A 24,482-nucleotide genomic window follows, 5' to 3' on the forward strand; every position below is an offset into this window, starting at 1 on the left:
ACCATGCTAACATTAAACTATCAAAACTCACCAAATGTTAGCAGCTAGTCAAAACTAAACACCCGGGTATCATTAAGCCAACTAAAATTAAACACTATGCTAGCATTATGCTAGTCAAAACGCAGCACAATACTAAGGATAAGCTTGTCAAAAGTCAGCACCGCAGCATTTAGCTCGTCAAAATTTAGCAACATGCTACCATTAAGCTATCAAAACTCAGCACCGTGTTACCATAAAGTCAGTCAAAACTAGACACCACACTAGCATAAAGCTTGTCAAAATTTAGCAGCATGCTAACATTAAGCTATCAAAACTCAGCATCATTTTAGCATAAAGTTAGTCAAAACAAAACACCATACTAGCATTAGGCTAGTCAAAACTCAGCACTATACTTGCATTAAGCTAGTCAAAATTTAGCACCGTACTTAGCATTTAGCGTGTCAAGACTCAGCACCATGCTTGCATCAAGCTTGTCAAAATGAAGCACCCTGTTAGCATAAAGCTAGCCAGATCTAAACACCTTACTAGCGTTAAGCTAGTCAAAACTCAGCAACATGCTAGCATTAGGCTAGTCAAAACTCAGGACCCATTGAATGCAAGTATTATGAACAAAATAATTGGTCAAGAATTTAAATCATCCCACAAACCTCTGAATTCACACATTTTATTTATTTGCCTGTCGTTTACATGTCATGGTAAATTCGGCAAACAGACCGTGACATCACACAAATAACTTCACGCCGTGAATAATAAAAAAAAAAAAAAATGACAGTTAAATCACATTTGCTTGTATTTACATCGTGCCTTCATTCACACTAACGTGGGCACCATGCCCGGGTTGCAGTGGTGTGGGTACGGTAAGGGAGCGGAGGCGTGCAGAGGTGACGGGCCTGGAATGAGGTGGGGCGCGTGAGCGTAAGTCAGGAGTGCGGCGGGGCCGAGGGCGAAGGGCCCGCCGTTGTCCTCCGCGGAATGCGGTTGAGCGGCCTCGCCGAAGCTCTCCAATATGGCCGCCTTCTTACTCTTCTTGTTCTTGCTGGACACTTTCCTGTTGCGAGTTTGAATGCCGTCTTTTTTCATGGTGAGGGGTCGGTTGACCTGCGTGTGAGGAGAAATTTTATGCGTGAGTGGCTGGAGGTCAAATGCCTTAACGACGTGAAAAACTCACATTGTGGAGTTTAAAATAGAGCCCGCAGGCGTTACACACGGGCTCCCCGTTTGCGTTGCGCCTCCAGAGCGTGGTCATACTCGTGTGGCAATTGGCGCACTGCGTGCCGGCCCGTTTGCTAACGATCTGAAAAATTTTGAAAATATATATTTTATTAGTGATAGAAAAATGAAGGTTCATGAAGCATTTGTGATTTTTTTTTGTACTCCTCTAGATGGTGCTCTTGTTTTGAAGATAAATCTCGTGCAGTGGAAACGCATTCCATTTTCACTAGTGCTTTGAACCAAGAGTGCCATCTAGAGGTGGTGAAAAATATCACTATTGCTTCATGAAGCTTCATTTGCATTTCCTTGACAAATGAAGCTTCATGAAGCATTTGTGAATTTGTTATTTTTATTTTACACTTTAAGATGGTGCTCTCGTTTTAAAGAGAAATCTGTGGAAATGCTTTCGTTACCCCTTTGAACCAATAGTGCCACCTAGAGGTGAGGAAAAATATCACATGCTTCACGAACCTTCATTTGGTGTTATCAGGGAAAAAAAAGATTTATCTCATGTAAGAGTACCTACCAGTCTCTTCTTGGGTCGGATCAGAGGTCTGTTCTGGCCGTTCATCTTATGGTACAGTCCACAGGCGTTACACAGGTAGTGGCCTGTACCATCACGGCGCCACAGAGGGGTTGCCGTGGCTCCACAGTTGACGCACTCTCTGGCCTCTGTTCAAAAATCAAGTTTTTGCTGTGATTGTGTGTTATCTGGATTACTGATACTGGCGTTATGTCAAGTATGGGTAATTGCACTTTTACAATCATGAACTAGAAAAGACAAATTAAAAGTACAGAAAACAAATCGCCATTAATTTTGTGAAATTTAAAGGAAAATGCTATATTGGAAGATGTCTTTCTTTGAAATGATGTCATTGCTTTTGGGGGGGAATTTTGTTCATCCAGAGTGTCAGTTGTATCGGTACTCTGTATTGGTGACTGGTCTGGTAAAAAAAAGTGTTATCGAACATCCCTAATTTTATTATTATTAACGTTTTAATACCGTGCAATTTTGAGTCCGTTTCGACACCGTATTTATACCTAAAACAACTTTCGTCTTTTCCATTTCTTGTTGAAACTGAAACTGAACTCAATTTCGCATGATGTGTAATTGCGAATGACTCTTCTCACCTGGTGCGGATATTGTCATTTTGTTGCGAAGTTTCGGCGAGTAGGCGGGGCTTATCCAGGCTCCGGGACTGCTGTAGAAATTGGCTGCGGCGTACTCCTGAGGTCCCGTCACGTATGGACTGTAAGGACTCAGCACGTGCGGGTGGGATGCCGGCGTGAACATGCTTCCCACCGCGGGGGCCAGATTCAGAAAACCGCTGCAGGAAGTCGACCCCCCTAGCGGGCTGATGCGCTCGGCCTTGAGGGCCTCCTGAGGCTCGGGGCTCTCCCGAAGTGGAGACGAGTGTCCTTCCCTGGAAGGGGTGAGTGAAGAGGTGACCCCCGAGTACAGAGACGTGGGGAAAGTGGTTTTGCTCAGAGGGCTGCTGCTCCAGGTGCTGTCCGGAGGATTGTAGGGGGAAGCGCTGGGCCCGTCCAGCAACTGCAGGTTGCTGAGGAGACCCGGTGAGGTGAACACCTGACGGACTTTAATAGAGAAACAGTCACTTTATACATCACGCTTGTGTGTGTGTACATACAGCGTTCCTTCGCGCTTCACCCTTTTGTGGTTTCGGTGCTCAGTCCCAACGTGAACCTGAAGCAGTCTAACGGCCAAGTTAATGCTCGGTCTCGTGCAGCCATAAATGAAGCCACTTTTGCTTAAAACTGAACCACAGCTCGTCATTCTACATTGACGGACCCGTGGGATTATATGAGGGCGTTTTGGCAACAACTCTTCATAATTTACAGGCGCTGCACTTGTGGCTGCGAGTGAGAGAGCTGTGCGGAGACATACGGGTGGGAGAGGGGGTGAGGTGAGCCGATGCATGAGGAAATAATGACCACACAGGCTGAGCGTGGCCCTTTATTTTTTTTCGGTGCCAAACATGAGAAAAGCCAACCTCTAGAGTGCCAGTATATTTAGCATTTTTACTCACCATACAAGGCCGACAGGATATTGTGTGCTATGTCTATGTAAACATGAGTGGTATCAAATGAAAGATTGAATTACAAGTATGTCATGGAAGTGAAGTATGTATGGCAACGCTGCCATCCGGTGGTCACAGTTATCACTACAGTGTTCAATTGGCCTTTAGATTAGAATTAGCACTAGTCAAGGGTGTCAGCTACCCGCTATAAAAAATGTATTTGACGAGAATTTTATTATTAATTTTTTTATTACTATTTTCAAAGACGAGAATTCACGTCCATGAAACCTGCAGGGAGCGTTAGCCGGCGCTCACCACACTCTGATGCACTGTGTGTTGTAAAAGTGACCAAAACGAATCACATGTTCAATCGCTATGCTACGGTTAGAAGTTCACTAGGCATGGGAAACGAAGGTAAGCAAGGTTTTAATAAACACATTTTGTAAACTTCACGTATGTACAATATTCGCCGGGGCGGAATTCTACTCAAAGTGGTTTTCCAGTCCCCATTAACCGCAAAAAAATGAAGGAACACTGTACGTTTATGGTTGTTTGTAAGGTGTTTGTCTACACACCTGAGCTGTTCCTGTAGCTGGACGCTGTTCGACTCTGTCCGGGACTGGAAAAGAAGGACGACAGGTTGGTGTAGTCGGTGTCCTGGCTGGAGAAGAAGGTGTCCCCATCTTCTCCTGGAGGCAGCAGACTGGACTCAGAGGAGAAGGGCGCAAGAGGATCTGAGCCCAGCAGCGATGAGGACATCCAGTTTGATGGCTCTGAAGAGTCCTCCATGCTACCTTGTTCGGAAACAAATTGTGAATGCAAGTTAAGGTTGTGATGTGTCCCTGTGCGTCTCTGGATCTTGGCAACCAATGAATTAATGTGAAAGACATTTCAACACATTTCAATGTGTTTTTTTGTTTTATTTAAAATGTTCCTTTCGTCAAAATATTTTCTCACATGTATATAGTTTCTACCGCTCCATCTACTCCATAATATGCTCAGAATGTGAATCTATTCTTATATTAGCACCTCATTATCACTGCCCTTATTGCCCTATAACTGTTTTTATTGCCAACTATTGTCTACTTTATGACTTGCTCTACTGTGTGGAATCTGGAACAGAACAAGAATTTCATTGTACATTATGACAATAAAAACTCTCAAATTTTAAATCTTGGCTCCAAATATCAGTATCAACCGCCTCGAGTACTCTTAATCGGTTTCATTTAATACAGTTATAAATATAAAACTTATTATCCCTTCTGCATTTCAGCATTACGCCATAAAGAGCGTATTACTCTATGTGGACGCTGACTTTAAAAAAAAAAAAAAAGAAAGAAATGTTGACACAGAATGTTCCGTTGATGACAAGTTTGAGCGTTAGTTAGATCTGATGTATTGATACCGAAAATATGTCAACAAGAAACCATTCAAGTCATTCATCCAGAGCCAAGAAAAAAAAAATATTTTCAAGAATTGAACTATTTGAAACAAAAATTTATATCATTATATATATATATATATATATATATATATATATATATATATATATATATATATATATATATATATATATATATATATATATATATATATATATACACACATATGTCTACAGTTAACAAAAAGGAATCTGAAAATACTTTGAGTGACCCACTTTTTTTACTCCGTAGCCACCTACCTTATGAAATGTAATTGTTGTCAAACCGTAAGTCAAACCGGGCTCTCAAATGCGTAGAATGAAGTGTGTCCTGACAGGCTGAGGGTGAGCGTGACAAAACTTCACTGACTTAGAATGAAAAAAAAAAAAAAACTTCTCCGACCATCAGTAATGTTTAGGACCTACAGTGTGGGAGGGATTGAGTCAACTTTCAGAGACACACCTCCTAAAATATCCAGAAGACACACACACACACACACACATATATATATATATATATATATATATATATATATATATATATATATATATATATATATATATATATATATATATATATATATATATATATATATATATATATATATATATATATATATATATATATATATATATATATATATATAAAAATAATTTTTGATAGCTTGACAGATTGATAGTCAAGGCAGAAAGTTCGCTAGCAAAGACAGAAATTAGCTGCTAACTAGCTATAGCTAGCTAATGAGAGAGATAGATAAACCAAATTTTTATCTATTGTTTTTTATCACTGAATTAAAGATGTGTACAAACATACAGATTTTGCAAAATGTTCAATCTTACTGACCTTAAACGCATACAGTGAGTTTGACAGACAAGTGACGGCGACAAATATTCTAAATAGGATTTTTCTGACATGGCGATGCAAAGCACAGCAGTGGCGGCGAGAGATGCGGTCTGATACGCACAAGTCGCCACTGTGGCAGCCATTTGATAGTCAAAGCAGCGCCGCCATTCTTCTCTTTGTTCATGTACAGTTTTCAGGGAAATTAGGGGGAGAAGAAGAAAAGTTTACGTACTAGGCATTTGTTCAAAGTGTGGCAATTAAACCCATGCGGTTAAGTCAGGAAGTTGCTGTTAAAATCATTGCTAATTTTTTGAATCGATAACACGTTTAACCTCGTCTTATTTATAGTAAGGATTTTTGCTTGAAAAAAAGCTATTTTGTGACATATGGAATTATTATCTCAATTTGGGCAATATGTTAACACATGATACACACAGGTGTGGCCGATCAACATTAGCCACCTGTCATGACAAATCAAGTCCCGCTCCAATTTGGGTAAATACCTCACAACTTTGCCTTTAACACTTTCAACACCTAGATTGCTATCCTGTCATATGTTAGCATAGCAATTAAACATATCGTTATTTAGCATGCTGGGTCTGTATTGATTCTAATCAAATATTGCACACAACTACAACACTCCTGTCTCGCTAAATATCATTACGACAATTAGCTGTGTTAGCATTGTTGCTATTTTCTTGCTGCCATAAACTCCAGTTAATCTTTACTGATTTGGCTTGGTGTTTTCTCTTGGCTGGATGCTGTCATGCTAGCTATATGTTAGCACACTGGTTGTCAACGTGTTTTCAGTGATTTTATGCCTTGTGAAATATTTTTTAAGGTAATATTTTCGATGAAAAACAAAAACACTTGAAACAGAGTGTCGTGCCGTACTGTGCAATTCTGATATATTAAATATCATTTGTCTTGATTTTACATATCATGCACCAAAATGTTTTTTTTATTCTTTCTCTCGTATTTCAATTGATTAAAAATAACAATGACAACGCGTATAAAAACAAGCAAAATGAAGGCATCTAACGTTTTGCAATGGAGTTACTATGTAACACAATTTAACAATAAACTTTAAGTGCCAATTCATTTGCTTTTATTTTGAAAAGTAAAATGCACTTTCATTTTAATGATAGTGGTGTTCATATGTATGAAGTGTGCAGTCGCTGTGAGCGTGTGTGAGTGAGATGAGCCCAACTGGGCCTGGGCAGGGATGTGGCTTGTGCCGCTGCGTGAGTGGCCTGCTCCGCTTAGATAAGTTTTTATCAAGATAAAAGGAGGAGGCCAGGAATTCATACACACAAGACTGTAACGTCCCTCACTTTCGAATGCACTGCAAGCAAATACATGCACGGCTCAATTTTATTCAGACGCAAACTTGTTATTCGCTGACAACTGAAATTGTCTCGTTTGGGAGCTGTGTCAATTTATTGTGACGTTTTTCTTGTCCTGCGGCATGTCAGTGGTAAATTCAGAAGAATGACGGATAATTCCCAGGAAATCAACTTGTGTGTAGCCGGTGCTCTTATCTCTGCCACACAGGGCCTACTGGGACTGCGCACAAACACACCAGGACAAACGCGCACAAACTCAACTTTAACTTGCGCCACTCCTGAATGCTGGGGTCCTGACGTTGAATATTTGTTATTACAAAAGGTGATTAAACTGCTTTCACAAAATCTTGAGCCTACAACATGACCACTTTTGCTGTGTTGAAACAGTGTTTCTCCTTTCTCCTAGAATGTGGATGGTGGGCCGCAAATGGCCCCCGGGCTGCAGTTTGGACACCACTTGCAGAAGGTCTAATAACCACACTGTGCGTCGGTCTAGCTCAGTGTTTATTAATGCCTTGAGAACTATACATGTTCCTTTTCAAATTAGGAGTAAATTAACTGGAACATCAATCGTCTTTGTGCCATTGAAATTGTGCAATAGCGACTCTGTTGCAAATTAATGATATAAAAGCATTCAATGTTTTGCAAAGGAGTCACAATGACACAATATAACAAGTTTATTCATGGTCCAATAAATTTGCTCTCAAATTGAAAAGAAAAATGTACAGTTTGGAAAAAAACAACATTGAGCTAGAGTTGCTACCTGTAGAAACACTTTCAAAACCCTTTGATCATTTTCTTCCACATCATTCGTGCAGTATTTTAGCCAAGAGTTGGTACACTCCTGTAGTGTGGTAACCAAGTGGTCGTGCTATGCTGAACTTCGATATTTTGTCAGCATTTGGGTGAAATTTCAGCTTCCTGGTGTCTTCGTTCACTACACCCTGTTTTGTGATAACCAAGTGGTCGTGCCACGTTGAACAATATTTTGTAAGCATTTGGGTGAAATTTCAGCTTCCTGGTATGATCGTATTTAAAAAAAAAAAAGAAACCGAGCCTGTCTCTTTACCATGTTTATTTTTTTTGATGATAAAAGATACATTACTCCCTACAGTACAAAAAAAACACACATTTGAAAATACAGGACATTTCCAGGTAACTTGCGATCGGCCGAGAGAGAAATTCGCAAACGCCTGCCAGCGTTGAGCGCAACACTCGTGGAGGGGGAAAAAAAAAAAAAATCAGACCCGTCTCGGCACTGCTGATGGTGACCTATCTAACAAGGGTGCAAAAAAGAATGACCCTGCAAAGGTACTGAGGAACGAAAGGACACACTTTGTATACCACGTGAAGAGAGGAACAAACTTATTAAATGTTTTTTTTTTGTTATTTTTGTTTTTCGTTGTAGAACCGTCAGCGTATGATCTAACTTAAGGCATCACTACCAAAATACACTGCTTTTGCATGCATGTCTAGTTTTGATCAACGGACACACTGACACGCACAAAAAAAAAAAAAAAATGCATATGAAGAGAAAGTTCAGCCAGATGGGGGGGAAATAAAAAAATAAATAAAGGAGGAAACCCACAAATGGTAGATTAGAAGCGAGCCGAGAGAAAAGGTGAGACGCGGCCAAGTATCTTGGGACTTGTAGTCCGAGTCGTTTTTGTAGTCATGGCTGGACACAAATTGAAAACAATCAGGGAGACTATAGATATCTTTGTATATAGAATTTTTCTTTCATAGTAAATACACAAAAAGGCAATGAATAGATGACCAATATGTAAAAAGTTTGTCACAGGTAATTATATAAAAGGCCAACATGACTTTTTTTTTTCCTGTTTTGTTTATTCTTGATCTATGAACGGACTAATTTACAAGTGAATACTCGGCTAAAGCTCGCCCGCGCAGGTTTGCACCGGCGCGCCATCTGCAGTTTGAAATACAAAGTCGTGGAAGGGAAAGGAAAAAAATAAAATAAAATTAAAATTTATTAAATGGATTCACATACATCAATAGGATAAGGGGAATATGCCTACTAATATGACATTCTACGAAAAAAAAAAAAAAAAAAAAGATTGTGAGATACCACATTCAGGAGCATAAAAAGCCAGGACAACTGAAGGGGATGTTACGAGGGTTGGGTTGTGAGTACGAATCCTGTTTGGCAAACGTAGCAACAAAAACAAACAAGCATTGAGATAGTTGAAAAAAAAAAAAAAAGTAAAATCTCTCCCTGGGTCCACTTCAAGTTCCCTTCAGTCCTATGACCTCTGCAGTTCTACTTGGAACAAATACGTACAAAAGTCTTGCTCTTTCCTTCGCGTCCGTTAACAAGAACATACAACCAAACTGAATGACAACTTTTAAAAATATAGTGGCAACTTCAACATGGCCACCCATCTGCCCACAAGCACAAACTATTGGGGGGGAAGATGAACAATATACAAAAAAAAAAGAAGAAGAAGTGAATTTTCTTAAATGCACTCAACATACACACAGAAGGGAGAGGGGGGAGCTTAAAAAAATACAAAAATAAACTACACAAAAAGATCTGCACCATTGCTTGCTAATTTTCGGGGAAGATTTTGGATGATTTGTGTGTGCGCGGCAAGTCTCAGTCGAGGCAAAGTTCAATTTTTTTTTTTTTCGGGGACCAAATCCAGATGATACCAGTCCTCGTGTTGGGGTGACAAGCACAATGATGACCATAGCGGAGCGGGAGTCCCATCGCATGGCAACTGTACGGACTTCGTTCTTGATGAAGCAATTTAGAGAGGGGGAGGAAAAAAAAATAGGGAGGGGGGGAGCAGGGGGATGTCCTCTCATGAAGGACAAGTGCTTTATTGGATTCATACCGATTTTTCCCTCTCATTTAAACTAATGCCTCCGCAGCCTTGTTCCGTCAATGTACATTTTTTTTTTAGTCTCTTTACATCCCCCATGATTCACAAAAGACCCTAAGGAAAAAAAAAAAAGTAACATAGCGCTCAGTCAGGCTCCCAGTTTGTGAAAGATGTAAATGCTTCTCTATACTGCTAAACTACTGAAACAAGCCCCCCCCCCAAAAAAAAAGCAAAACTTAAAATGGCGGAAGGGGATTGGACTGAAAAAGATAATGTGCTTCTAAGTTTTATGTGGCTCTACAAACATCACGGGCAACAGAACATGGACGAAAAGAGGGTTTTATCTACAGAAACATCTCTCAGATCGACTTTCATCTCGGCTTGCTTGGGGTGTTGCGCCTTCGTCGCACGCGGTCCGGTCTGAGACGTGGGGGGAGGGGGGCAAGGATGCGGTTAGCGTGACTTTGAGGATGAAGAGGTCTTCCTGATAAAAAGGACAGCAAGTAGGAAAAAAGACAAAAAAAAATAAAATAAAAAACAAAAAGGAGGGGGCTGGATCTGCGGGCAGCCTCACTGGTCCGTCCTTGCTTTCTTTGGACCAGTAGACTTACTGGAAAGCGTGCGGAAAAGTGGAAGAGTTACAACGCCGTTCAGTGTCAAACCTTGAGTAAAAATCGAGTAACTTACGTATCAGGGGAGGTGCCCGGTCTTTTGGCTGCCGATTTTGCCGATGCGCCGTCTTTGCCGGATTCTACAAAGCGGGAACGGCGGTTAAAAGATGCGAAAGGCGGGGTTAGCGTTAGCGCTCGTCTCACCCTGCAGCCATCGGACTTGAGTGGCGGGGCCGTAGCCCTTCTCGTTTCGGGCGGCGATGCGGAAGATGATGGCCGGCTTGGTGGTGTAGTCGATGTGGGCGTTGGACAGGCTGGAAGACTGCACCAGGCAAGAGGGGTTGGGCCCGCAGTAGACGCGCATGAACGCCAACTGGGCCGGGGTGGACGCCTTGGCCTCGGCCGTCTGGTTGCTCTGGATGGCTAGGTACACCGAATACTCGATGATCTTCCCCGACGTCACCGACGGGGGCTCCCAGGTCAGGTGGGCGCCGTCGGGGCTCTGCGTCGCAAGCGGCGGGTTCCCCGCGTTAGTTTCGTTTCCGATTACGTACGGAAAATTCAAACACAAAAACACAACGGACCTGCCCACTATGAGGTCAATCGGACCCAACTATTATCCCGTTTTTATTAACGCAACACAATTTATGAGGTCGTTTTGTTATGTTATGGTCAGTCCCATATTTGACCCAAACTAGGAATTTACACCGTAAAAACAGTTTGTGTCAAAATTAACCCCGTTTAAATCGGCCACTTGAAAATGGTCAATTCTTACCTTGCTGATTTTGATGGCGCACGGTGCGCCAGGGAATCCGGGCAGGCATGTCTTAAAAGCGGAGATCTCGGAGAAGGCCCCGCGGCCGCAAGCATTGATGCCAGCTACACGGAACTTGTACGCCGTTCCGGGCTGAAGCTCCATTTTCTTCATTTGGCTGTAGTCAGGAATGGCTCCGGAATCGTCCTAACGGCACAAGATAATCAAATGTGAAACCTACGTTTATAAGACATCGAATGGTTAACCGCAGAAGAAACGTACCAGTCCTTGTGAATCATCTGCTGGCACATAAAAGTGAGTGACCACCATATTTGTCACTTTGACGATTCCAACGTCGAACCATTGGTTTTCTTTCTTCACAGCGGGCTTGGCCGGGGGTGGCTGAGGGGTTTGCTTCTAAACGCGAACACAAAGGACACACACGTTCGGGCCATGCGGACGCCACATTCATTCCCCGAGAAAAGTCGGCGAGACTCACTTCTCCCTCGATGCCGTTGGCTACTTCGGCGAGTGCAGCTGCCGCTTGCAGCTTGGCCGGACTGGCTACCGACACAGCCGGCGCAAATGTACTCGAAGGGGCGAGCGCTGCGGATAGCGGGACAGAACCAGAACCGTGAATCGTGTGGAAAAACATTGGAAAAAATCAAAAAGAAGAAGGTAAGCATGCGTGCAAAAAGGGTCACGGCGTGCGACAAGCCTTACTCTCAGCAGTGGTACGTGGCAGTAGAGCGGCAACCGCACTTGTTACCGCGGCAGCCATCTCGCTGTGTCCGTTGCTCTCCACAGAGGGGTCGTTAAGGCTGTCGGCCGGTGCCAGGCCCTCGGTGGGCATGCTCGTGTCCACGGCGCCCTGCTGGGCGGCGGCCTGGGCCTCCTGAAGTTGCTGCTGCTGCTGGACCAGCGCCGCCAGCTCCTGCTGCGTCAGCATGATGGGGATGCTGGTGGTTTGCTGGCCCTCTGCGGCAGCATCGCCTTCATCTGCGCAAAAATAAACAAAACATTTGCGACGGGATTTTTAGAGAGACGTGGCATTTTGGGGGGGGGGGGGGGGGGGGGGGGGGGGGGGGGCTATGAAAGCAAAACTCACTCATGACGGCTTGCTGGGCAGCCTGGAGGACGGCTTGTATGGCCAGGGCCTGAGCTTCTTCGGTAGCCGCCGCCTGAGCAGCGGCCTCGGCGGCGGCCGTGACCGCAAGCTCCTCGTCCGATAGCCCCGTTACCATCAGTGTGGCCCCCTGGCCTTCAGACATGAGCTCGGAAGGCAGGTTCAAAGCTGTGGCGGTGGCTACTGCTGCTGCGTCTCCCTGACAGAAACGTTATGGTGACCATTACAGTAAGAGTCAAGATTGCAGTTTTCTTGGGACCCCTAAAACTCCTTTACAAAGTAGATATACATCAGTTTAATCACAAAATAATTTCACAATGCGTTAGCATCCTTTGTTGGCGTTGGTGTCAACTCCTGTGTCTCAAAATAATCACCTCCCTGAATTAAAAAACGCTGCTTACCATTGAGCATTTTGTGTAGTGCAGGATAAATTGAGCATGTCTCTATTGTGTAGCCTGTTTTCTAGCTATTACAGCGCCACTTGCACTTGCAGCTCTAGCCGTGGCTACATTAACTGTATCCGCAGTACATCGAGCCTTTCGAGAACGTTGAGTTAGAATGTCTTAGCTACTTCAAAAGACAGCCAAAACACATTTCGCTTTTCCTGGTGAATTTCAGTATCGGTGACACCATGTACTTACTTCTGCCTGAGTTTCCATTGGAGTGGCTCCCTCCTCTTCTTCCGCAGGAGCAGCTTCTTCTGATGGCGCTGCTTCAGTCTGCATGGCTTCTTCTGTGGAACTAGCTTCAGTGCTCACACCCTCCGTGATTGAGGAGATTGACTGGACAAAAATGGGACCACACAAGTACTTAATGGAAAGGGGGGAAAAAACTGACTTTACCAGTGAATAAGTAGGACTGAAATGGTTGCTACTTCAGTGATAAAAGTTCTTACAGGTACGGACGGTCCAGGGGCAGGTGTGGACTGAGTGACAGTGGTGATGGCCCTGCCCTGGGTGGTGGCAACAGCTGCTGTAGTGGAAGCGGCTTCTTCAGTGCTGCCGGTGCCTTCGGTTACATCGTCTGTCTGCTGAGCAGCTAATAGACACCCAAAAACCCAAGTTAAATTTCAAAGTCAGACCAAAAGCAAATCAGGTGATGAGTTTTCAATTTTCTAATGAATAGCTGAATACCAATGAAATATAGTCATCCATGTTGTGGTAGAAAATCCATTGAAAGAGTCTTGGCGTACCTGTGCCTTCTCCTGTTTCAAGGCTGCTAGTGGCAGTAGTGGCCGTGTTGGTGGTCCCGGTCTCGTGTGTTTCGCAAGGTGGGTTGGAGCAAACTCTTTGGACGGCACCAGTCGCCGCGCTGGTCTGGTCCCCACCCATGCTCGAGGTGGCTGTGGATGGCGTGTTGGTTGTCCCGGTCTCGTGGGTTTCACAGGGCGGGTTGGAGCAAACTCGCTGCACTGTGCTGGTCTGGCCGTCACCCATGTTGGACGACGCCTGGGTGGGTGTGTTGGTGGTTCCGGTCACGTGAGTCTCACAGGGCGGGTTGGAGCACACCTGCTGGATCGCGCCCATGCTAGCCGATGCGGTAGTCGCGGTGTTGGTTGTCCCCGTTTCGTGGGTCTCGCGTGGCGGGTTGGAGCACACGAGAAGAGCGGGCATATTCGAAGACGCCGTCGTAGCTGTGTTGGTGGTTCCCGTTTCATGGGTCTCGCAAGGAGGGTTTGAGCAGACCTGTCCCGCTCCAATCGTAGCGGAGGAGGTGGTGGCTGTGGTGGTCGTTCCTGTTTCGTGGGTTTCGCAGGGTGGATTGGAGCAAACTTGTGCTGCGCCCATGGTGGCGGACGATGTTGTGGCTGTGTTCGTGGTTCCTGTGTCATGCGTCTCACAAGGCGGGTTGGAGCAAACTAATGTCACGGTCCCCGACCCGTCGCCGGCAGCTCCGGCCTCAGAGGAGCTGGGCTGCTCGGAGGTGGGTGAAGCAAGGATCGACACTGGTAGATCCTGCACTGGCTGGGCTTCTACACCACTGGGAGTTGTGATCAGAGTGACTTGGGTGGGCTGGTTCTGGGATGAGGGAAGCAAAGACAAGTATTTAAAAGTGTCTTCTTCATTTATACTTAAAATAGTTTCTATAAGGTTCAAGCCAATAACTGGTATTTGGAGCCAATATTCATTGCCATAAAAACACTCCAGCTATTAATTATGTTGAAACTTCTTTAAGCATGATTGTTGTGCAACTTTACCGATTAATATAATATTGATTTATTTATTTACAATAATTTTATGTAACATGCATCTTTGTTCTAATTTTTTTAAATCTTCAGGGAGCTCCCAGGGTTATTTGCATGTCTTAAATAGATGAATGAAAACTTCAAACGTGTAAATGAAGTAGCTCCCAATACTTTCTATAATAAATCAAATCCTATAACATTTCCAAATAACCGAAATACCAAAATTGCACTTCACTTTGTTTACAAACAAATTTCAATCCAAAACAAATGGTGCTGTGTTCCTAAGGTCAGCAAAACCTCTCATGAAATGAACTGAAATTATAACTTGATATCGGCGCTGATAAATCAGTCTTTTCCTAATTTGTACTTTTAGGAAAAAGCAAAGTTTTAAGCTGTGATAAATGTGCCATAGTGTATTGTACAACAACCATTTTCACATCTAAAAACAAACTGCAGTAAATCACCTGCACTGCAATGGTGGATGAGGGCAGTGTGGTCGCAGACGTTAAGGTGGTCTGGGCAGCAGACACAGTTATGGCAGGTGAACTGATAACCTGACTGGACAGCGTAGCAATGGTTCCCAAAGTGGTGATGGGAGTAACCAGAGATGCGTTAGCAGTGTCTACAGTGCCACCTGCCAGGCTTGTGGAGACTGTACCAGTCACAGTGCCAAGAGAGGTGACTCCTAAATAAATAAAAATAAAAAATGGCAAAGAAAGAATAACATGATTGTGATGAAGAGGCTGTACTTTTTTTTTTAATAAAAAGCTTCATTTATTTTCATACCAGTTGTTCCCTTGACAACCAGGGTTGTGACTGTGGGTTTAACAGCAGAGACCGTCACTGGTGTAACGAGTCGAACGCCGCCAACTGTGCTCATGGGTACAGTGCGCAATATGGTTCCTGGCTGCCCTGGGGCACCCTTCAAGACAACCTACAGACGGACGATTCAGGGTGAGTCACATTGTAAATATACATCACGTGGTCCAGAGCAAAACAAAATAGCAGGTAATGATTTACCTGTGTCACTCCTTGTTGGCCAGCTGCCGTTCCTAGCTTGGGCACTGCAGTGATAATTTTGCCAGGCGTTCCAGTGGTCATCACCTTCGTTGTAAGGATTGTAATGGGCGTTTTTATTCCCGTACTGCTTGTTACACCTATAGGACCGACAGTAAGCCATTAGCATCATCTTGTATAACTTATCTTGGTAGAATTCATTTCAACACAATAGCTCATCAGCTAAAAGTATTAAAGCTTGGTTTATATATATATATATATATATATATATATATATATATATATATATACACACACACACACACACACACACACACACACACACACACACACACACACACACACACACACACACACACACACACACACACACACACACTAAGATGATTTAAATTGCTGTTACTTTTTATGGCCCAATCTTTTTCATTCATGAAGCCGTAAATCGTTCCATTTAAGTGATAAATTAACACATTCACATTTTTATTCGCGTAAAAAATAAAAACATAAAAAAGCATAAAAACACATTCGCGTTTTTATTCCCGTACTGCTTGTTACACCTATAGGACCGACAGTAAGCCATTAGCATCATCTTGTATAACTTATCTTGGTAGAATACATTTCAACACAATAGCTCATCAGCTAAAAGTATTAAAGCTTGGTTTATATATATATATATATATATTACACACACACACACACACACACACTAAGATGATTTAAATTGCTGTTACTTTTTATGGCCCAATCTTTTTCATTCATGAAGCCGTAAATCGTTCCATTTAAGTGATAAATTAACACATTCACATTTTATTTACACAGCGTGCCCTGTGCTGGGAATTGATTCCAAATGTTATTTACGGTCTAGATTAGGTCACGTTTAATAAAAACTAACATGATTAATGTAAATGCATTGAATTAAATTCTTCACTTAACTGTTATTTTACTGATGGGAGCAAATGATTCTTCTGAGACTGTCTTCCACAAGAAAGTCAATTTGTACTGTGTTAAATTATCAACTCAACCATAAATCAATCCAAGTAAATCGTAAATTGAATCGAATTTGGAAATCCAAGCCAATACCCAGCCTTAATAAGTATTTGTCACATACTAAAAGCATAACCAACTTAAGTGAAGTAAGTTTAATTATAAATATAAATGTGTTGGCAAAAATGACCGCAAAAAGAAAGAAAGAAAGAAAAGAAAGAAAGAAAGAAAAGAAAGAAAGAAAAAGATAGAAAGATAGAAAGAAAGAAAGAAAGAAAGAAAGAAAGAAGAAAGAAAAGAAAGAAAGAAAGAAAGAAAGAAAGAAAGAAAGAAAGAAAGAAAGAAAGAAAGAAAGAAAGAAAGAAAGAAAGAAAAGAAAGAAAGAAAGAAAGAAAAGAAAGAAAGAAAAGAAAGAAGAAAGAAAGAAAGAAAGAAAGAAAGAAAAGATAAAGTCATGGAGTTCAGACCTGTTGCTCCTGGTTGGGTCATAATGGCTGACATTGGGATGGTTTTTAATATAGTAGGACCCTGTTTAGCGGCATTTGAAGAGACGCCACTGATGTTAAGGATTGTGGGGCTTGTTTCCGGCACCTCCAGCCTGGGAGGTGGTAATAATCGTTGCAGGCTTTCCATCGGCAGAGGTCACGAGCTTCAGAATGGTGCCAGCTGGCAGTGGACCCTTTGTCTGGAGAGTGACAGAAAAAAAAATACATAAAAACAATGTGGGTAAGACATTATGTGCCTGCATGAGGGGTTTTCAGCACTAAAGACATTTTACCTGAATTATTTGGGTAAGGGGGTTGGTGGAAGCCTGGCCTGTGACAGCTGATGTTTGCACTGGTTTGGTTTGAACTACAGACATCATCTTGCCGAGGTTGGAGATCTGACGAAAGGGCGGGACAGAAATCATTACAGCTGAACTGGCTGATTGTCATTATGATCAGCAACATCACTATAAGTTAACATTTTTCCTTCTCCTTTGCTCATGCAACATTTATTCACGTGATGAGCAAAATATACATCACAAAGCAGCAGTTATAAAAACACATTGCAGACATATTTTGTCAAGAGAAGACATTAGTGAAGTAACCTCCCTCAAACCGATATTCAAAAATCAAATATCATCTGGCTTGTAGGTGACAAACATTTAAAACTAACGTTATACCCATTCCCATTTTTATAGAATCAGATTTTCTCACTCACCAGAGTGCCACCGCTGCCCATGGTGAGGGGACTCTTGACCAAGGCAATGGTCTTGGTAACGCCGCCCATCACAGTGGTCACCACCTGGGCCTGCTGAGCCACAGTGACGGCTCCGGACTTGTGCACAGTGATGATTGGCCTGGTAGTTGTGGTGGGGGAGGATGTGCCTGCTGTCCCCACCTGAGCTGCAGCAGTCTTCAGCATGCGTGTGGCAGGGTTGCTCACCTGCACACACAAAATTATTTGAACATGTTCCATTTTGAAAATCACAATTGTATTTATCTCTCCGAGTACTTACCATGACTGGGGAAGCAACTTTGACTGTGGTTGTGCCAGGGGAGACAGCTACTGTTTTGAGAATTGTGGCACCTGCAGGAACATTGAGCACGGTTCCAGCCGAGGCTGGTGGAATCTTCTGTGTTGCTGCTGCAGCTGCAGCTAATGCTGCCATGCCACTCATCTGAGAGCTGCTTCCAATTGGCTGAAATCAGAGCAAGCAAATTATATTCACTAATTTCAAAAACCCATCTGAACTGTCTCTCTGGTCATACCGAGCCCTGTGTGGCCTGGGCAGGCACAACCATTCTGACCCCGGGAGGAAGCGATGTCACAGTGACCGGAGATTTGCCAGGCTGGCTTGGGCGGACGGTGACAACAGATGCACCTGTAGCAGACTGCTGAGTGGCAACCTTCAACACTGCTGTAAAAATTGATTAAGATAGAGTAAGCCTTTTTGTACTAAAAATAATTGAGCCTCTCATGGGGGCAAAAATGAAGCAACATCCGTTATACCAGTTTGTGGTAGAGTCTGCGGAGAGGGTGCTGCAGCAGCCGGCGCGGGGCTCTTGGGAGAGTTCACAGGTTGCGAGGGGATTGAACCCATAGCTGGTGACGCGGCAGCTGGTGTTGCAGGGATGTCATATTTCTGAAGCTGCAACAAGTAGGTGTCCGCAGTGGAAACGGCACCCCAGCTCACTTCCAGGGAATTTGTATTGGCACGGACCAACTGCACACGAGCAGGGGCATGCGGTCGCTCTGGTGGAGGAGGGGGAAAAAAAGAACCCAAACATTAACCACTTTGATTGATGGTATATTTATAAGAATTTTAAAAATGATGCAAACACTGGGACTTCCGGGATGCAGCAAAACGCGATGGCAATGTAGTGCAGAGCTCCTGAGCTGCATTTATAATTATTTCCCCCAAAACAATGAAAATAGCTCAAGATGAATTTGAACTTATCAAGAAATGAGTGGGGAACAATGTCAGAAAAGTTTTAAGGAACCAGAAAGAACACGTGATTGAAGGCGCAGCAGCAGACGACAACGGCCACCTGTTACTCGACGGAGTTTCCGTGATCACACGGGAGATACGAGAGTTAAAGAAATTAAAGATGATCTTTTGACATTCTAAGAAGAATTTAAAGTGCGGGTGAAGCGAGAACTGGCTGAATTCATGGAGGAAATGAATGGGAAAGTGGCGCAATACATCGATGACATTCAAGGGCAGGGGAAGGATATTGCTAACGCACAAGCTAAAGTTGTGCAACTGGAAGAATGAAAAAACAAAACAAAACAAAAAAACAAGGTAAGAGGGCCTATCCTTTCTCTACCAATCCAGCAACAGAAGTTAAACTGAAGTGGAAGGACATGTAATCTACGGTGTGGTGGAAAAGGATGACAAATCTGTGAAGGGACTCCTTTACCGCAAATTAACCAGCAATGCTGAAAAAAAGAAAAGAATGAGAAAACGAGCACACAGATGCATCGAAAAGAAACTCTTGCCAAACACACTTCAGTGGCCCAACAAGCAACAAATAACATTACTAAGTCAACAAATGTTTCAAAAGTTTGATTTTGAAATGCATTTAAATTTAAAAAAAAAAAAAAAAGAAAAAGAAAAAGAAAAGAAAAAGAAGAAAAATTCTCTTTCAGACAACCTTGAGTAGAATTAGAATCCAATGCTTGGATGGTTCCAAGATCTACAATTACTTGGATTTGACACTGTAAACTGGACAAAATGTAATTCCTTTAAAAATATTTAGATATAATGAAGAATTTGTTAATTACATTGGATCACTCCATCAGGACCCCCGAGCAAAGATAAAAATAAAAGGTGGTCTAAATGGATTTAATTTGGAAAGAGGAACAAGGCAGGGATGTGGGCTCTCTCTAAGCATCTTTGCATACTGAACATAGAAACACAAAGGTTTGCGGAAAAACATTCAGGGACCAATTGAGTTTGATAACTACAACTACAATGTGTATAAGGAACATGGTTGTTGAAAAATACGACCTAGAAAACAAAGACAATGCTTTTGAGTTGGTTCAAGGTAAGGGATAGATTTGTGCTACAGGAGCACAAACAAATCGGTACCTGCAGTTGAAGGACTATTTTGAGAAAGAGATGAAATTTACCACACAAAAGCAAGCTCATTGGATATTTAGGAAGGGTTATGAATAGGGAAAAAAGTAATCTGACATGCCAGATGTTATGTAGAAAACTTTCTTCAAAAAAAAAAAAAGGGGGGGGGGGGGGGGGGTGAAAACACACATACCGGTTTCCAGGTACCAGAGGTCCTTACAACAGACCTTGGTTGTTCCATGCTTTGCGGTATCCGTCACGGCCGCTCCAGACGTACAGTCTGGAATTGATAGCCACAGCGCAATGGCCAGCGCGGGGCCCTTGGAATGTTGTCTTCAAGGGTGTCCATCAACACTGTCTCCCAACACATGGTGTCTAAAAGGGGGGGGGGGGGGGGGGGGAGACAAAAAAAACAAAAAAACATGTAATCAATCCTGCACCCTATCCATCCAATTAACATATTTTTATTATTAACATAACTGCAATCAGACCTACCGAGATTTAAGCAGGCCAGGGTGTTTGTGCACTTCCACTCTTTCTCATGTGTGGCCACTTTGACATCATCCATTACCAAAGGAACCCATCCGCCAAAAACGTACATCCTGCACAGTGAACACAAACACATTAAGACGTTTGGCAGGCAACTCGACAACTTTATCAATAGAAACCACAAAGTATGTGGCAGGAAGGAGCAGTTGTTGTCTCACTTATTTGTGATGGTAGTGGCAGAATGTAGACTCCTGGGAAGTGGTGCGGTCCCGCTCACTGATGGTTTGTTCCATGTTAAAGTATCTGAAGTAAACAGCAAAAATAGTTAAGTGCGAGACTCATTTACCATTCTTCAAGTATTTTGAATTTAATGAATAAGTAATGAACCCACCTATATCAAGAGTCCAGAGATCTCCAAGACGACATCCACTCATCCCCCCGTAGATTATCAATCGAGATTTTCTACTTGTCTTTTCTGTGTAAACGACCGCAGTGTGGCTCTCACGAGGAGGAGGCAGTACTCCGTATGTGATTGGAATATCCCACGCGACAACGCTGGACCCGGCACGAAGTTCCAATATGTACAAATCGTTCAGGTATCTGAGGATAAATGACCCCCGCATTAGTCAAGACCATTTTGAACAAATGAGGCCAAATACAGGGCTGAGCAGACACTACCTGGGAATGTTGTTTTTCGGGTCCTCGCTGTCATTGGCAAGTCCGCCAAACAGGTAGCATTTGTTTCCTACCAGGGAAAAACTGTGACCAAGTCGTGGACAGGGAGGGGGGCCATTTTTGGGATTTTTTGCTTTTAACTTCTTCCATTCCCATCTGCTGGCCTAAAATTGACACCAAGTTCAGGAAAATATTAAAGGCAACAAGTCGACTTCAGCTCCATTTCCAATCTCTAAATACAATTCAGAGATAGAACTCCAGATGTTTAACAACTTTTCTTCAAATAAAGCAAGGCTTTTTGTGGGCTTAATATTCATGACGATAATGTGTACAGAGAAACAAAGTTAATCAAATGAACAACAAATTTGACCAAACATAGTAACTAACGACGTTAAATAGGAGTTAAAATGAAACCAGCGATTTAAAAAGACAGAGCCATTGTGTATTTGAACTCATCACAAATAAGGAAAACAAGTATATGTGGAAACGGAGTGCTGCAAACATTTTTTCATTAATTGAGCGCACTGATGAGAAAACTTACCTGCAGTTCGTAGAGATCATTGCTGTACTTTCCATATTCCACCATACCACCAAAAACCAGCAATCTTGTGCCATCACACGCAAAACCATAGGCAGCACAACCGGGTGGAATGTCACCACGCACAGCAGGGATAAACCACTGGTTTGTTGCTAAAAAGTAAACATGTCATAATATATCAAACACCACAATACAATTTTGTATTATTGTAAGAATAAGAACTCCACTGTTAGTAAAATTATATCATTAAAAAAATTTTTTTTTTGATTGAGTAAGTTTCTAATTGAATAAAACAATTTATGTAATCAAAGGGAATGGAAACAATACAAGTTCAAAACCTTTTACTCATTTTTGAAATAACGCGAAACGACAAACATCCATTTTATGTTAGCCCGCCTTTTTTAATAAACAATACATACATTTGTCCAGCAGAGGGAGATATTTGAATACGCTCAGGCCTGTTTGCGGCCTATGCCCGGCTATGCATAATTCTATCTTTTACGGAAGTTTTCGACGTGTTTACGCCTGGACTTTATTAATAATAAAATACGCAAAAGTGCGGATCAAAGCGTGAAAATATGCGTTCAAGATGTAAAGTTATCAATGCCAAATGAAACCTTACCAGTGTTGTAGACGTGTAATTCATCCACTATCCCTTCGTTTCCACCGCCAAACACAACCATCAGTTCCATTATGGCCACGGCTCTGTGTCCATGTCTGGGCCGGGGGACGGGACCCGACCATCCGAGGACCCGTTTCCACCGCGGTTGCAGAACCGACACCGAGGTCCCAGTCACCGCGGAACCAGGTACAGACATGACTTCTGTCAAAAAAAAAGAAAGAAAATGGAAAAAAAACTTACGTTCGTGTACTGAAACAACAACTAGATAAATAACATGCTGAAATAATTAACTTTAAGAGAATACCAACTTTTCACAGTGTCCAAGTTACCATTCGGTACGCTTTGCTGTTAGCTTCGTTTGTCTTAAACGCTTCCCATCAAACGAAGCTAAATAAAAGCAGCGGGTAAACCCAGAAAATGAATACTTTGTAAACAATTTCCGATAATAAGACTGTTTATGCGAGTAAATAACGCCTCGATTACCCACGGTTGGCCTTAAGTTTGTTTCTAACCATTGAATTCAACCCATGGAAGCCGCCATCTTGTAACCAAACAAGCCCCCGCTAACGATGTTGCCAGTCTGAAAAATGGCGGAAGCGAATGAAAGAGAAAAATACACGACCGCCGTTTTCGTAAGCAAAAACACATTAAAAATTACAGGGAAGCTCGCAAAAATGCAGACGACCACATGCAGTGACATGTACCAATACAACTCACGTAGAAATCACAAATGAAACTCATGAACACCAGTCGGCTTTTTTCATGCCTCTCTGGGAGTCGCCATATTGTAGCTAGTAAACTTAGCATTATCCGGAGCGCTTCCGACGCATTTGCAAACAACGGAACCTCAAATTTAAGTTCGAACAACACCGGCCATTAAAATAACCAAAACTCTCAATTCCCACACTTTACACGTCGCGTATCCAAACGCAAATATGTCGCATTATCCCGCAGAACTTCGCTTGCATTAGCGGCTAGCGGCTCAATCCAAAAAATTGTTAGCATGAGCGGCTAGCATCTGTCAAAGCGTCGCGAATTTTTACAATTAAATGCAATGTATTTTCGCACTACTCAAATATGCACGCATTACCTTGTATAAACGAAGTTGCAACGGACGTCTTGGAATGTAGCCAAAGCTAGTCGAACTGCATAAACAGAGTGTTATTGTGCTACATGCCGTCAGTGGAAGCAGCCATCTTTTCACAATCGGCCTAGTTGTACGGCTCCCACAAGAAAAATGGCCGGGCGGTTTGTCACAACAAAACAGTAAAAACTAACAACGAGCATCTCCTTGCAATATCTACATACCTAATCGGATGCAGTATTTGCAAAAGCACTGATGGGTGGTCTTATCTTGCGGTAATAATCCAGATTCATTCGATTTGCGAAGAAATATTTCCTCTCATGCCTGCCTGGAAGCTGCCATCTTCTTGACAACCAGAGGCGGAGGAAAATGGAGAGAGTTCGCGTCACCCAAAGCAAACATGGCGCCGGAGAACAACTTGCTGACTATGGCGGCTTCAAATTAATATACTGTTTCTATTAACCGAAATCAATTCGAAAACGGTCACATGTGCAAAGAGGACATTTTATAAGCGTTCGCAATAATTACTATGCTCGCGCTTAACTTCGTAAAACTCATTAGAATACGTTTCTATAATAGACCGCGGTTTATTGTCCCTTACTAAAGATGGCGACATCCGGTTTTTTTTAAAATATTTTTTTCCCAGTGTTGCAGTGCCCCCCCCCCCCCCCCCCCCCCCCACACACACACACACACACACATATACTCTAACTTCATTTGCACGTGCACATCAATTCAGGACTTATTTCAGGTATATGTATGGATATCTTTGCTCGTTTAGTAAAACAAAAAACAAAAAACACCACGCCCATCTAGTGTAATAATAGTGCATACTGTAGTTCCCATCAACATCAGTAGAAGTCTAATGTTTTTTTTATATTCAAATGTCCGAAAATATTTTATTTAAAATATAAAAACATAAATGACATTACAAATAAATAGTGACATTTCTTGAATTGTGAGTGAATGCTTATTCATACACATTTTATTGCCCTTGATTTCAACATTTCCGTCACTCCTGTATTCTGAATTTTATTATATCTTGATAAATATATGCTTCGTCAACTTGATCGATACTATGATTTATGAATGTAGAGGGCGCTAATACGTCAGTAGTACTGACCG

General features: G+C 42.5%; 2 protein-coding genes and 1 long non-coding RNA gene across 3 annotated transcripts; 1 reads left to right on the plus strand and 2 right to left on the minus strand.

The window, feature by feature from the left end:
• Positions 1 to 650: 650 nt before the first annotated feature.
• Positions 651 to 5,063, minus strand: gata1a (GATA binding protein 1a). Its single transcript, XM_088422368.1, has 6 exons — positions 4,929 to 5,063; positions 3,827 to 4,041; positions 2,344 to 2,808; positions 1,739 to 1,884; positions 1,169 to 1,294; positions 651 to 1,098 (listed from the first exon to the last, which is right to left on the minus strand). Exons 2-6 carry the CDS (start codon positions 4,038 to 4,040, stop codon positions 811 to 813), a joined length of 1,239 nt encoding a protein of 412 aa, XP_088278494.1. The 5' UTR covers position 4,041; positions 4,929 to 5,063; the 3' UTR covers positions 651 to 810.
• A 1,798-nt stretch (positions 5,064 to 6,861) lies between these two features.
• On the plus strand, positions 6,862 to 9,660 carry LOC148418703 (uncharacterized). The gene is made up of 2 exons (XR_015866517.1): positions 6,862 to 7,183; positions 7,268 to 9,660. It is a non-coding gene; the product is annotated as an uncharacterized LOC148418703 (long non-coding RNA).
• hcfc1a (host cell factor C1a) lies at positions 7,920 to 23,712 on the minus strand. The gene is given in 31 exon segments (XM_088422456.1): positions 7,920 to 10,317; positions 10,395 to 10,458; positions 10,523 to 10,820; positions 11,094 to 11,279; positions 11,355 to 11,489; positions 11,572 to 11,678; positions 11,796 to 12,071; positions 12,181 to 12,397; positions 12,840 to 12,980; positions 13,094 to 13,236; positions 13,391 to 14,216; positions 14,848 to 15,068; positions 15,170 to 15,317; positions 15,404 to 15,540; positions 16,852 to 16,960; positions 16,962 to 17,069; positions 17,163 to 17,267; positions 17,588 to 17,812; positions 17,886 to 18,068; positions 18,139 to 18,287; positions 18,380 to 18,622; positions 20,143 to 20,176; positions 20,178 to 20,264; positions 20,266 to 20,324; positions 20,445 to 20,551; positions 20,657 to 20,741; positions 20,830 to 21,038; positions 21,117 to 21,277; positions 21,655 to 21,803; positions 22,274 to 22,474; positions 23,582 to 23,712. Coding segments are annotated over 30 exon segments (5,148 nt in total). The 5' UTR covers positions 22,470 to 22,474; positions 23,582 to 23,712; the 3' UTR covers positions 7,920 to 10,277.
• Between the last annotated feature and the right edge of the window lie 770 nt (positions 23,713 to 24,482).

This window comes from Hippichthys cyanospilos, chromosome 9, assembly GCF_059441005.1.
Source record: "Hippichthys cyanospilos isolate Australia breed blue-spotted pipefish chromosome 9, RoL_Hcya_1.0, whole genome shotgun sequence".
Lineage (NCBI taxonomy): Eukaryota > Metazoa > Chordata > Actinopteri > Syngnathiformes > Syngnathidae > Hippichthys > Hippichthys cyanospilos.